General features: G+C 41.9%; 1 protein-coding gene across 1 annotated transcript in view; it reads right to left on the bottom strand.

The window, feature by feature from the left end:
• The window catches only part of snd1 (staphylococcal nuclease and tudor domain containing 1), a 1,128,702-nt gene extending 1,113,946 nt beyond the window's left edge, over nucleotides 1-14,756 (bottom strand). Inside the window, 2 exon segments of the mRNA XM_038812228.1 lie at nucleotides 900-1,049; nucleotides 14,601-14,756. Of these exon segments, the coding sequence (XP_038668156.1) occupies nucleotides 900-1,049; nucleotides 14,601-14,681 (231 nt within the window). The 5' untranslated portion in view covers nucleotides 14,682-14,756.
• Between the last annotated feature and the right edge of the window lie 297 nt (nucleotides 14,757-15,053).

The raw sequence follows: 15,053 nt of genomic DNA on the forward strand, positions 1-15,053 counted from the left end.
CTCCACAACTCTACACCTCTATCCCTCCCTCCATCCCCACCACACCTTTCCCTCCCTACCTCAACCTCTACCCTCACTTTCCCTCCCAACCAAAGTGTGATTACCTATGCACACTTTACCAGGACCAGTAACTCATTTTAATCTGTGTTCAATCGAGTTAGGAGAACTTTGAAGCACTAGAGTAACACCAAATTGAATGTCACAAATAAAAGTTATGATTATGCTGATGCTTTAAGCTATAACGGTGTGTTTCATTTAAAATCTAAGATGCTGTAATTATTCCAATCAGTTCCTATAGATTGTCATGATAAAGCACAAAGTTGACAGCTTGAAACTTTTCCTGAATCTCTACTTCAGACACAGACTCAGTTCAGTCTCCTGTATTTTCCCCAGTTGCCTCATAATGGATTATTCAAGTCTTTAAAACATATATGGCCAGAAAAAGCTAAGTATTTTAATATTGAAAATCTCCAATTTTGCCCCACTTATGCAACATTATCCAATTATTTTCATTTAAAAATGTAAAAACACTCCGCTAAAACAATATTTCCGATCAACTAGCTAACTAGAAAGTCTATATCTCGGTATGATTTTACTTGTAAATTGATGATGTCCAATTCCCACTTGCAAACTGCCCAATACTCAACATAGCCTCTAAGGCAGGCTAATTTTCCAGTTGTTAAAGATATTACATGTACACACATCCATTACATGGACCAGAGGTGACCCATCTTTCTTCTTTTCCTCTCCCCAACCAAAATTTGGTCAATATCTCTTCGGCCTTGTTTTGTCACAGCAGTCTCGACACAAGTTTGTTAGTATAGTTCCACTTATTGTTCAAGTAACCCCACAATGTAAATGTTGTCCTGAACAGTAATACATTGAGAACAAGATTTCACCTCATCAGGAGTTTCCTTCGCTTCGGGCTGATTTGGAGCAACACGTCGTGCCAAGGCACCAGAACGAATGTTACTGAGGTTAATTTGCCGCTCAGGTGGGGGTCCTCCTCGCGGCTGGCCACGAACAATGATTGCACTACCTGAAAGTGCCTAAAAGACAGAAGAAATTCAAGAATCTCATTATGAAAACATTTTGGTAATAGATGCGTTATCATATATTCAGTTTATTGGTCCCAGCAGAATCTCTTATTGCCATTTTCACAATCTCAGCAATGAAGCATATATCACCAAGAGGAAGAAACATGCATTTGCACTTGCAGCAGAGTTACTGCTAATAGTTCTTCACAGATCACTAGGTGTGGGCCTCCACTCTTCACAATAACGCACTGTGTAAGGGATGTGGCTAAAAATGAAATTACTGCAAATAAGTGCCAATGAATAAAGTACCAAGACCACTGTACTCACTGGATTTCTGTGAATCAACTCCCAAGCGAGACACACATAGCATATAAAATTCAGGAGTGATAAAACACCATTCATCCCATCAAAAGTAATTTTAGGACCTCAATCATCATCATAGTAGTGTAGCCACCTAAAATGGACGCTGAGCTACAAAATAAGCCAAGCGCTAAGACTGCTGGGAAACAGACAGTTTAGCCAGAACAGCAGTCTGCAAAGAGAGCATTTTGCATTCTGCAGCAGCAGAAACCAGTTTGGGCTCAGGTGAGAAGACCTTAGCTAGGTGCAAATGGCAAAACGCTTTGCATGCTAATGAGGCAATCAGACCTGAACACCCACACAATAGATACATTTGATTCTGAATGGACACATTTTAATCAAGGCCCAGACATCGAGGCACCAGAAACCTCCAAACAAAAGGGCATAAGAAACGCCCCCCCCCCCCATCACGGAGACCCCCTCGCATTGGGGAATTAAAACAGTATCGATGAGGAATTGACCCAATAGGTAAAGCCCGCCCAAGAAGAGGGAAGGACAATGGAATCCCTATAAAAGACAGGGACCTCGTGTTGTCCGGTGTGTTTTTCCGTGCTCCGGCTCTGACCAAGACCTTGAAGATCCAATCTGACTCCAGCCGTCGAGCACCAGCCGCCGAACCGTAAGTGCCAGTACGACGCTCGCTACGCGAACTAAGCCCGCTAGAACCCCCAGTGACCAGAACGCTTGCTGAAGGTTGCAGCCCAAGACCAGGACGAAGGCCTCGCTCCCTGACCTTGCCTGTTCCTGTTAGATAAGTATTCTGATTACTTTAGTTTAGTCATAGCTTAGTCTCTTAGTGTGTGCATGAATATTTATTATTACTGTATAATAAATATTATCGTTTGGACCTTACTAATCGGTGTATCGTCTTTATTACTTTGAACTTGACCTTGGAATACTCGTGACGTTGTCTATACGGCAACTGGCGACTCCTAAGCTGAATAAATACATAAGACAGAGCCTAGTGGTGTTAAGCACTTGGAAGTTAATACACCCCAATAAACGCGTTTTGCGCCCATAGCAAAACGTGCAACAGTAGTTTGAACAATCCTAGTGTTTTGCCTCTATCTACATGTCTTTCTGTCCTCTAGTTCCGCTTTCTTGGTTTACTTTTCAGTAATCATTTGTGGTTTATCTTATTTATATACCCAAACTATTAAACGCAATCTCCTCTAATCGTTTTTTGTGGCTCTCAAAGATAATGTGAATTAACCATATTGTCGCTGCTGCTGGTACACTTTGTAATGTAGATAAAAACAGTACTCCTTTGCGATGTCTTGGCTTAATTATTGCACATTCATTTTATAATAACAGTTGTTTTTCAAAGAGACTGAACCTGAAATCAAGTACGTAGTGTAAATTAGCTCCAGAAGGAGAAGTTAGAAAAGCTAGTGCTCCCACAACATAAGCAATGAGCTCTGAAACAACCTTTCTTCAAATCCCAATTATGTGACTCACCCAGCCTAGGCTGTAATTTATTACATGGCACTGACAGCATTCAAAGATAAACTACATTCCAAAGGTCACTCAGACACAAATTGTACTGGACACGCAAAGAAAAAGATAGCCTTAGTGGGTATCTTTTAACTTGGGGCAAAATCATAACCACCATGTTCAAGCTGCTAAGGGTAGTTATCAAGTCACCAGTAAATCTCTTCCAAATATGCATCAGTCTTCGAGATTTCCAGGTCTAATCTGCAAAAAAAATTGTGAGATGGCGGGGAAAAAAGATGGAAAGGCAAAATTTGCAAACCAATAGCTCAAGCAGGATGAAACTTCAAGATCATTGCTGTTTCCTATTTGTTAAACAGGTTCATCTGCCATCTTTGAATGTATGCACTTTCCAGCCGAGAGATCTTATGAAACACGAGGAAGTCATGCATCTTGTGTTTGGAAGAGATGAAAGAGAGGACGTAGACAGGTGGAGAAGAACAAACCAGTCACACATCGCTTGAATCAAATTTCCAGATGACAGTGAAAGATGCACAAGTGTGGGCATTATCAGTGTAACAGATCGATCAGTAATAATTTTAGAAAGACTTTGAAATCGGCCAAAATTAGCTGTAGACTGGAGTAAATTCGGAGAGCTAATTTTTACTGCCTGCCATTTTAGAGTTTGAAAGTTAGAGGAATCTTTTGCAATTCAACTCACATTAAGTAAACAGTAGGTAATTGGTATACACTCACTTGTTGGAGCTAAGGGGGCGCAAAACTGAACAGAAACATACTAAAATAGGTTGATTCAATCCTTGAACAAATTTTTTTGAATCTGTCTTCAAAGTATAATAAACAGAACGCATCCCAATCAAGAGGTAAAAGGGAGGGGAGGAACTTCCCTAGATTCTGGTACCACAAATGTAGCATCTCTAGTCAAGAACGGAGAGACAGAATTCAAGAAACTATAGGCCAGTTAGCCTGACATCTGCCATTAGGAAAGTGCCAGAATCCATTTTTAAGGTGGTAATAAGCAGCACATATAAAAAAAACATAATAAAACTAGGCAGAGTCAACATGGCTTTGTGAAAGGGAAATTGTGCCCAAGAGTTATTTGCGAATGTGACAAGAGGGTAGATAAAGTGGACCCAGTGGACAATGTGTATTTGGATGTTGAAAAGGCTTTCGACAAGGTGCCTCACAAAAGGTTACTGCACAAGATAAGAGCTCAGTGTTAAAGGTGATATATTAGCATGGATAGAGGATTGCCTAACCAACATGAAACAGTCAGGATAAATGTGTCACTTCCAGATGGGCAAGCTTTTAGTGGATCAGTGCTGAAGTCTCAACTACTTAGGATCAAGCGCATTGTTGCCAAATTTCTTGACAACAAGTGGAAAAGCAAGTTGTGAGGAGGATACAAAGTTTATGGAAATGGAAAGTGTGTGGGCAAAAATTTGGGCAGATGGAGTGTAGATTATCCACTTTGGCACGAAGAATAGAAAAGCAGAATTTAAATGAAGAAAAGATGTCAGAATGCTGCAGTACAGAAGAATAAGGTCAGCATCTAAGTACATCACATAATTAGGAAAACAAATTGAATGTTGGTCTTTAGTGCAAGGGTGGGTGGAGTACAAAAGTAGGGATGTTTTGCTACAGCTGTCCAGGGCATTGGTTGGATGCACCTTGAGCACTGCGTACAATTTTGGTTTATTTACTTAAAGGAGGATATATTTGCATTAGAAGCAGTTCAGAGAATGCTCACTGGGTTGATTCTTGGAACAAAGGGGCCACCTTATGAGGAAAGGTTGAGTGTGTGTCCTACTGGTTTAGCACACTGGGCTAAATCACTGGCTTTTAAAGCAGACCAAGGCAGGCCAGCAGCACTGTTCAATTCCCGTACCAGCCTCCCCGAACAGGCGGCGGAATGTGGCGACTAGGGGCTTTTCACAGTAACTTCATTGAAGCCTACTCGTGACAATAAGTGGTTTTCATTTCATTTCATACTGTTGAGAGATCATCTTACTGAAACACACAATATCCTGAGAGGGGCTTGAGAGGAATGGAGTTCTCGCATTTAAGACAGAAATTAGGAGAAATTTCCTCTCCAAGAGGGTCATTATTCGTTGGAATTCCCTGCCCCAGAGGGAAGAGGAGCCTGGGTCATTGAATACATTCAAGGTCGAGTTAAACAGATTTTTGAATATAATGGGGACAAACAGGAAGATTGAGTTAAGGTCACAATGAGATCAGCAATGGCCTTATTGAATGCAAAAGCAGATTTGAAAGGTCTAATGGCTTACTTCTGTTCCTATTTCTTCTGGCCTAAAGATTGCGCGCAGTTTGCATTAAGATTGAATACTGAATTCAAACATCCCATTCTTGATAGTGGTGTATTGATGCAGGCTGTAGATCACACGTTTCTATTTGTACAATTTAGACTTCTTCTCCCTTCCTCATCATTGGAAAGGTGCATGGTGGATGGTGCATGGGTACAATATACATTGCGCATAGGCAGCAATATCAACATGACCAAGCAAGTCACCCTAGCTAGGGCAATCACTTGAAGACACGATAAAAAGAATGAGTACGGGAAAGTACATTTTCTTACAAAATTATATAATTAGGACCAAATATCCAATATACACAAGTGTTGAATCCAAGAGTAGGATGTGATATCATTTGGAAATCGAGCAATTTGATCAGCAAACAGTAAAATCCAGAATTAAGTAGGTGGGTTCCAGTGATGGGGGACGTTTCTACAAGGTTAGATTGGTGGAGCTGGGGTTGTTTTCCTTAGAACAAAAGGGATGGAGGGGGAAATATTATAGAGCTGTGCAAGGGTATGATAGGTTTGGATAAGGTAGATGAAAAAAACTGTTTCCGTTAGCTGATGGCATTAGGAGGACTAGTGGACATGATTTAAGGTTCTGGGCAAGAAATACAGGAAGGATGTGAGGAACAATTTTTTAAATGTAGCAAGAGGTAATGACCTGGGACCCGCTGTCCATGGGAGTAATAGAAGCGGAAACATTCAATGATTGCAAAAGGAAACTGCATAGGTAATGAAGTAGAGTGGGAGAGTTGGTTTGACTGTATTGCTCCAAGGGGAGTCAGCGTCAGCATAGATACAACAGACCAAATGGTCTCTCTCTATGCTGTAAATGACTTTAATCCCAGCCCAATTCTACAACAAAAAGATGTTCCAACTCAGCAATAATTGATAATCCTCGCCCACCTACTTGCATGGAAACCATCAGGTTTTGGGCTATGTTCCATTACTCTATGGCATAAGTTAGAAAAATACCATGCCAACGGCATGCATCCTTTCATTTATAATATGTAAGTATGGATCGATGAATGCATTTCCTTCAGAACATCATCAAATCACTTTTGTCTATTTTTTATAACTACATCCAAGTGTTAAAAGATACTGAAATTCATTTTGCAAGTTACAATAATTTTATAATTATGCGCCTCAACCACCCACATAAATATGCCACATCGATTTGAGCAGTGCAAATGTTTTAAGCAGGAAAATTACTATCTACTAGTGGAGGGGTACAGCAGGGTAACATGTCATGCATCAGAGGAGTGGTGTTAAAAGTATTCTCTGTCTGAATTTCCACCACCCCCGGTCAATCTGTGAAAATGGGGAAAGAGCATACAGAAGCAATACAGAGCTAACCTGAGCCAATCACACCTAACTCTTAGCAGTAAGCCTGCACCATCTTCCTTGTACAACACAGCAGAAAGAGAATAGGACCCACTAGTAACAAATCATCTACAGCCATCTGGAGTTCATCCATACCCTCAAATCATCTGCTGCAGGTATTGCTTTTCCTGTCAACCTACACACTTACTACATAGAGACATTTCACTTCCCTTATTCAGTTTCTCAGCCTTTTTTCAGACCCCGAAGCCCAACGCAGCATCAGCCGAAAATCAACTCTCCTGTTCTATATTCTCTAATTTCACCTTAAAACGAGTGCACATTTAATCTCTGCAAGTCCATACAACTAGGCAATTTTACCCACTTGGCTCTCCAGCGTTGGTTATCTTTTGGCAAAGCTAACATTTTCAATTACTGATTCTAGGCAATTACAGGACTAGCCATGAAATCAAACATTCCCCAATAGATCCATTAAACATCTTGCAAACAATGTGACAGTGACAGTCAAAATTATATGTCTCTACATTAGTGATTATTATTAGTTTCAGTTTAAGAATTACCAAATCAAAGATGACTGGAATTGGTATGTAGAAAAATCTCCAGGAATCTAAACACCTGGAATATGGCATCTGATAAATAATGATCACAAATTACTTGTGCAGTGCACCACAACTTAAAGGCTGAATGATGTAATCAGGTTACATTAACTCGTGTCTGTGTATTATTGGAGCACATTAAAGTGAGTTTTATTCACTCACTTTTAAACCAATTCTACTTTTGGCTTGGGATTGACTGCTAATAACCGATACTAAAATGCCAAAAATGGAGAAACACTCATTCCCCATAGGTCTGCCCTCACAACTAGATTTACTAAAGAAGGTAATTGTGCTTTCAAGGAATAAGTCAAGAAATTATACTACCCAAGTACTATTGCAAAGATATACATCCCTCAGTGAAGTCGATGAGTGCCATGAATTATGGACTGGTCTTTAACCCAAGAGCTGGATTCAAATTCTGCCCAGATGTAGTAACCTTTTGTTTGCCAGCTGTAGAATTTCCATGAACTCATTTCAAATAAAGGGTCACTATTACAGCACTTACGGCAATCACATTTTGAAAGGCCACTGGACAAGAGAAATGGAAAACACGTCATATCGTTGCAGGAGTTTCTTTCATCCTCCTTTACATGTGCTCAACCTACTTGCTCCCAATTCTGGATGCCTGAAATGGGAGTACTATTCTGAGTGTCAACATCCTTCAATATCAGGAGAAAATAAACACCTGCCATGTTGAAGAAAATAGTAATATTTCTCCCTCCAGTTTTCTCCCATGCACATTTCATAGATGCTAGCCACACTTGGTGCTCACCCAAGTAGTCTTTGTTTGAGATACTGAGTAGATGTCACAAGTAATTGGACCACAGAAATACACAATCCTGTCCTTAACCAAAGTCCAATCAGGAATTGGAAAATGGAGTTATAGTTCGCAACAAAGAAGAAGAAAAGCTTGATGTCTATATTCTGTGCAAATTATAATACAAGATGCCTCTCCTCTGGGACCTCTGTTAATCTTTTTAGCAAGCATCCCTTTTTGTAATGCAATCTGACAATAGAGGACCCATTTAACCTCAGGTATTTCTTTTAGAACAAAGGGGACCATTTGGCCCATCGAGTCTGCACCGGCTCTTGAAAAGAGCACCCTACTAAATCCCATACCTCCACCCTATCCCCGTAACCCAACCTAAACTTTTGGACACCAAGGGCAATTTATCATGGCCAATCCACCTAACCTACACATCTTTGGACTGTGGGAGGAAACCGGAGCACCCGGAGGAAACCCACGCACACACGGGGAGAACGTGCAGACTCTGCACAGTGACCCAAGCCGGGAATCGAACCTGGGACCCTGGAGCTTTTCTTTCCAACATCTGTTTTACAAAAGCAAGATCAATCCTCAACATTTTCCCAATCACTGTCTCTCAAATGTACCATATCCCACAAGGAACAATGATCTGAATAACAGTCAATGGGCAATCTATTCTCAAACCACTACTTGTATTGAATTTCCCCCAAAATATTGATATGAATCAGGAAAAATACTGAATTTTGTGCCCCCCAATGATGGAAACTGGAGTTATGCATTTCTTCGTATTTAATTTTTTTAAATTCTTTGTTTGTCCTCAAAGCATCCCCAATTGTAGCACATTTAATCAGAGAACTTAGTTCCAATACATCCAAATAAGTCGTGTCTGAGTGCTTGGCCAATTCAACTGTGAAATCAAGCTTAACTGCTGTTTCTTGTTTACATGTATGATCACCTTTCTATGAAGAGCTAACATGATCATCAGGATGAATAATGCTATCTAGATAAGACTGTTGATTCAAGATTACTCTTGATCTATTCTGCTTAATGTCTGAATCTATAAATTCCTGATGCCTCACTTCCAATCGTAAATTTGGTTCATTTTTTAAAATCACAATTGCACAAAACTGCCCCAGACAAAATCATCGACATGTATCAGAGTTTCCCTTTGTGGTAACAGAAGAACAGTGCTGGATTTGCTTTCAGTCAAGCACAACCTACTTTCAGCAAGGCAGGCCTAACAAAGAGATCACATACTCGCAATGCATAATTTAATCCATAAACACATTTATTTCATTTTCAGTTTCTCTTTTACATTACTTGCCTCTTCAGGAGGTTTCAAAAATACTTCTCTCTGAAATTTTTCCTTGCAAAACTGTGGCTTTTATGCAGATTGCCCTATCTTCCCAAGAATATGCAGCCAACAGAGTTGAGAAAAGTTTCAGGATTACCATGCCCACCACGGGGAAGCCCGCACTAACATTTTGATCTTCAGGTCTCTTTTTGAAACTCGGTGGCTGCAGTTTCACTTTAGCCTTATAAGTCATACCTAGTAGGATGATTCCTAAACATCTGTGCTGTGATATAGCAGGCCTGTCCCCTATCTGGCACTTCAGAGATGAAACCAAACTTCCTTCCAACCATCCAACTTTTTGTTATGCCTCTCATTAATTTATCGGCAGCCAATAAAACTTCTGTCATAAGGGCTTCCACTCTTGTAGGCTTTCTAGAATATTCTGGTCTTCCTCCTATTGCAAATTCTAGTCAAGCTACAGCCTCTGCTTTTTCTTGCTTTCCACTGTTTCACTCTGTTCTGCAAGTCCAGATATTATTACCTTTTGTACATAATCTTGGCTATTTAATAAATACTCAAACTTGCTGTTGGCTTTTCCAAAAATAGCTGCATCCTTCCATTCATTGGACCAATCTGGTCTGCATGTCACCTGAGGAACACTCTTGAGCAGTTGTCCTTTAGATACTATAGTCCGTCAGTATTATTCTCTCATCATCTAGTCCCTGTTCTACTGTATTCCGTTCCTCCTAACTGTCAAACACAAGTAGGTGGGATACTGGGTGCCTTCTATTAACTATACCTAACATAAAGGAAGATGGTTGTGATTGTTGAAAATCATTCATCTCAGAGCCAGGACATCACTGCACGTGTTCCTCAGGATAGTGTCCGAGGCTCAACCATCTTCTGCCTTTTCATCAATGACCTTCCATCCATCTTAAGGTCAGAGGTAGAGATGTTCGCTAACGATTGCACAAATGTTTAGCACCATTCGAAACTCCTCAGATAAAGAAGCAGCCCCTGTCCATTTGCCGCAAGACTTGAACAACATTCAGGTGGCTATGTGGCAAGTTAAATTTGCGTCACATGAATGCCAATCAATTACTATTTCCAAAAGAAGACAAAGTAAACATCTCCCGACATTCAATGGCATTACCAAACCTGAATCGCTCACAATCAACACCCTGGGGGGAGGTTGGGGGGGGGGGGTAAACACCATGGAGCAGAAACCCCCCCACTCCATCTCCCAAAGACCTGTCCACTATTTACAAGGTACAAATCAGGGGCGTGACAGAATATGCTTTGCTTCCCTGGATGAGTACAACTCCGACAACATTCAAGTTTAACACCGTCCTGGTCAAAGCAACCCACTTGATTGGCACCCCACTCACCATCTTCAACATTCACTCCTTCTGCCACTAACGCACAGTAGCAGCAGTGTGTATCATGAAATGAAAATCGCTTATTGTCACGAGTAGGCTTCAATTAAGTTACTGTGAAAAGCCCCTAGTCGCCACATTCCGGCGCCTGTCCGGGGAGACTGGTACGGGAATTGAACCGTGCTGCTGGCCTGTTTGGTCTGCTTTAAAAGCCAGCGATTTAGCCTGGTGAGCTAAACCATCCCCTATCATCTACAGGCACACTGCAGCAATCCACTAAGGCTCCTTCAACAGCACCTTCCAAACCTAAAAACTCTTAACATCTGTGAGGACAATGGCAGACGGTGCAAGGGAACACCTGCATGTTCCCCTTCAAGCCACAGACCATTCTGACATATATCACCATAACTTCAGTCACTGGGTCAAAATCCTGGAATTCCCTTCCTAACAACACTCTGGGTGTACCTGGGTGGACTGCAGCAGTTCAAGAAGCCAGCCACCACTACCCTCTCAAGGATATTAGGGATGGGCAGTAGATGCTAACATAGCCAGCGACACCCACATCCCATGAAATAATGTTTACCTATAGCAGTAAGCAATGAATGAATCTCAGGAATAGCTGGAAAGCAGTTAACAGGTGACTCAAAATATTATATGATGAACTGCCCGAAGTGTAACAGTACAGTATTTTGCTTTGGCTGACACAGAATTTGGAAGTTAAAGCTGAGAATGGTCAGCATGAGGGAATTGCACTAGTCACATGAAGCTTTTGTCTGGTAATAAGTGTATTATTCTGATTTATTTAATGGTGCCATGTTAATTAGTAGTTGCACCTCGACAATGTGTGGAGAAATTTGGTAAATAAATTACATTCACTCAGTAGAAAGGGTTGAAGTACAGTCAGAGTATGAACATCCTACCTGTTTCAGGTTTGGGGATGACAGCGCATTGAAGTCACTGAAAAGAGTGATAATTCAGTGCAAAATAGCTGAAATGAGCCACCTGATCAATATTGCTGTAGACTCGCGAGATACAATTGTGAAAAAGGCACAATTGAAATGGAACATAATAAAGCACTTATTTTTGGAAAGTCAGTGGATCTGCAGTTTGCCAAATTAGAGCACTGTTGCATTAGCTTATAAAAATCTGACATTTCTAATCATGTTAAAGAAATGTCAGTGCACTAGGCAATAAGAATCAGGAGGAAAAAGGACATTTTCTTAAAGTTACGGAAATAATTTGCTTATCTTAGTGTAGTTGGTGATGCATATACAAGCATCATCTAAGTTTAGTGAAAAACATCACATACGTAAAATGTGTCGGAGGATGCCGGACTGAACCAGTTTCCACAAATCAGGCAGTCGTGCATTCAAGACCCTAATCGCCCAACTGTGTGAAATGGTTTTCCTCATATCACTTTTGCTTATTTTGTCAATTACTTTAAATTTGTGTCCTCACGTTCTCAATCCTTTCACAAGTGGGAATATTGTCTCTCTATCTACTTTGTCCAACCCCTCATGATTTTGAATATCTCAATCAAATCTCCTCTGATTGGCTATTATAAATGTTCAACACTGCATCCTAAAAAAACAAGTACTACAGAGGGGGTGGCACGATGGTTAGCCTTGATGCCTCACAGTGCCAGGGACACAGGTTAAATTCCAGCTTTGGGCAACGGTGTGGAATTTATACATTCTAACCGTGTCTACGTGATTTCCTCTGGGTACTAGGGTTTCCTCCGAGTCCAAAGATGTGCAGGTTAGGTGGATTGGTCATGATAAATTGGCCCTCAGTATCAGGAATGTGTAGGTTAGGTTACAGGTATGGGTCACAGTGGTCAGTGCAGACTCAATGGGTCATATGGCCTTGTGCTGCGCTGCAAGGATTCTATATGTTACTATCAATCAACCACCGCTGATGATTTTTTTTAAATAGACTTCTCAGGATTTAAATCTATCCTCCATTTCAATTGGCAAAGTACTAGATACATACTTTGGATGCCAAAGTTTAACAGGAACCCCCATGGAGAGCATATGTTCAACATTAGTATCAACAGAATCATGGTTTCCAAGAATAATCATGAGTTATCTTTCTTAACTATGCTGCTCAAATATTTGCCAATTTTCTTCTTAAATGGCCAAAGATTTCACATTCTGACCCATTGTAGTTCTAAGCCATAGGATGTTCCAGGTTCAATTGTCTTTATTAATTGTCAATAATAATCTTTATTAGTGTCACAAGTAGATTTACATTAACACTCCAATGAAGTTGCTGTGAAAATCCCCTAGACGCCATACACCAGCGCCTGTTCGGATAGAGGGAGAAAACCAGAGGGCCCGGAGGAAACCCACACACACATGGGGAGAACATTGACATTACAGTACCTGAGCTAACATAGGACCAGTGGGCAATTCAGTCCCACGAGCATGCCCGTCATTTAATAAGCTTATAGCTGAGCTGTGACCTAACTCGATACTCCTACCTTGGTCCATATCCCTTTATATTTTTGCTTAACAAAAACTATCTCAGATTTAAAATTAACTGATCTAGTTTTAAATGCTGTTTGTGGGAGAGAGTTCCAAACTTCTACCACCCTTTGAATGAAGAAGCACTTCCCAACATCCCTCCTGAATGGTCCAGTCCTAATCTTTAGACTATGGTACCTCGTTTTAGAATTTCTAACTAGTGGAAATAGATCTACCATGACTTTCCCTGTTAATATCGTGAATACTTCGATCAGATCACCCCTTAACGGAAACCGGTCTAATTTGAGTAACGTCTCCTCGTAACTCAACCCGTAGGCGGGAATCATTTTTGAAAACGTATGTTTGCACTCCCTCCAAGATGACAAAAATCAGGCAAAGTTTTCCTCAATCAATATCTTTTTATTCCAATTGAATGCTGGAGAAGGCAGCATTGAGTTGAGCTGCACTGTCGGCCTTTATGTCTAGGTCGATAGAAGAATCGACAATTAGATGAGGTAAAAGTTGGCATCTGCAACACCATACCACATGTGGGGCCAAATCCCCCCAGGAGACAAAATCTCCAGGGTAAGAAAACTGCATAAGAAAAAGAGATCCACAGAGAACTAACTGCTCATTGTGTATGGTACCAAGGATATGAAGAAATCTAATGCTATAGCTAGCTTCGGTATATGGTATCACATGGTGCTGATAACGAACCCCATTTCATACATTCATCCATAATATTTCTAACTTCTGCCAAATAGCCCCCCGAAAGAAAAGGCAGCAACATTACTGAGATTCACAACAGTCCCCTGCATTAAAAAATACACCGCTGCACACTAAACTCAAGGTCAGCGTCTCCAGTGAAACCGACCGCTACTTTGATCAGAGATTAATGCAATCACTGGGAAGTCGTGCCATTTCGACGTTGAAGTGCGTATATTCCTTCCACGAGGCTTAAAAGCAACGAGGTACTTTTGGTGAAGTTACATCAACAAACCGCGAAGTGTTAGGTCTTAACAGGCGTCTCCTAGTCCCGATTTTACAGCGGAATTTGCTCGCCCGCTCGGTCCCTACAGCTTACGTGGCTCATTCAGTTTCCTTCCTGGCGAGATGAGAACACAGTTGAACCCCCCCCCCCCCCCCCCCAAGCCGTACCCCAACACAAATCCACCACTTTTTGGATAGGACTCCCTTCCGCAAACAACCCCGGCGCACTTTGGCTCTTTTAAATTCCCTGTGTTGCTGACAGCTGAGCCTCCCCCGGAGCTTGGAGGACAGTTAGTTACTTTGAGGGCTTCCCTTGCCCCCCCCCCCCCCCCTCAAACACCTCCACCCTCCTGGTCAGCACTCCGTCACCTCACTCTCAAAGCCCCAACTTTCCCGGCTATGGACTCATCGGTTGATTTCCAAGTTATTTTTTTAGTGAAACCACTTTCCCACTCGCTGTGACACTCCAGCCGAGGAGGAGTCTCCCAGGCGCAAGTTAATAACCTCTCCTGCCCCCTCCTCACACACTCTTTTGTCAACAACACATCCCCGTCAACAGCACCACATTTAAATGGTCTCATCCCTCCCGCCCGAGCGGCGGCGTCTCACCAGCTTGACAATGCCTCGCTGGAGCGGTAGGGCCGGGGCCGCTGACTGAGTTTGAGAAGGATTCGCTGCTGCTGTCGCCATCGTGCCTGGTTCGGAGCGGTGAGTGAACCGGAAAGAGAAAACCCAGCGGCGCCCCGCGCGCTGTATAGGCGAAAAATGCGCGCCGCCCCGTGAATGACTACTTCCGGGGCGGGCTCGCTGAGGGACAGGATACGTCATGGTCACCAGGGAGACACTTCCGAGTGGAGGGGTTTGGAGACGCCTGGGACACGTCAGCTCAAACAGGCCAGGGGAGAGCCTGTGTGTGCTCGGACTCCATAAGAAATATATGAGCTTATAGAACGCCTCTCACGGTATCTAGTCGGTCCAAAGTGCTTTACAGCCAATGAAGTGCATCTAAACTTCGGTCACCGTTGTGATATAGGAAATAAGGGTCTGTCTTCCTTAATGAAC

Source organism: Scyliorhinus canicula, chromosome 11 (genome assembly GCF_902713615.1).
Source record: "Scyliorhinus canicula chromosome 11, sScyCan1.1, whole genome shotgun sequence".
In the NCBI taxonomy this organism is placed as follows: domain Eukaryota; kingdom Metazoa; phylum Chordata; class Chondrichthyes; order Carcharhiniformes; family Scyliorhinidae; genus Scyliorhinus; species Scyliorhinus canicula.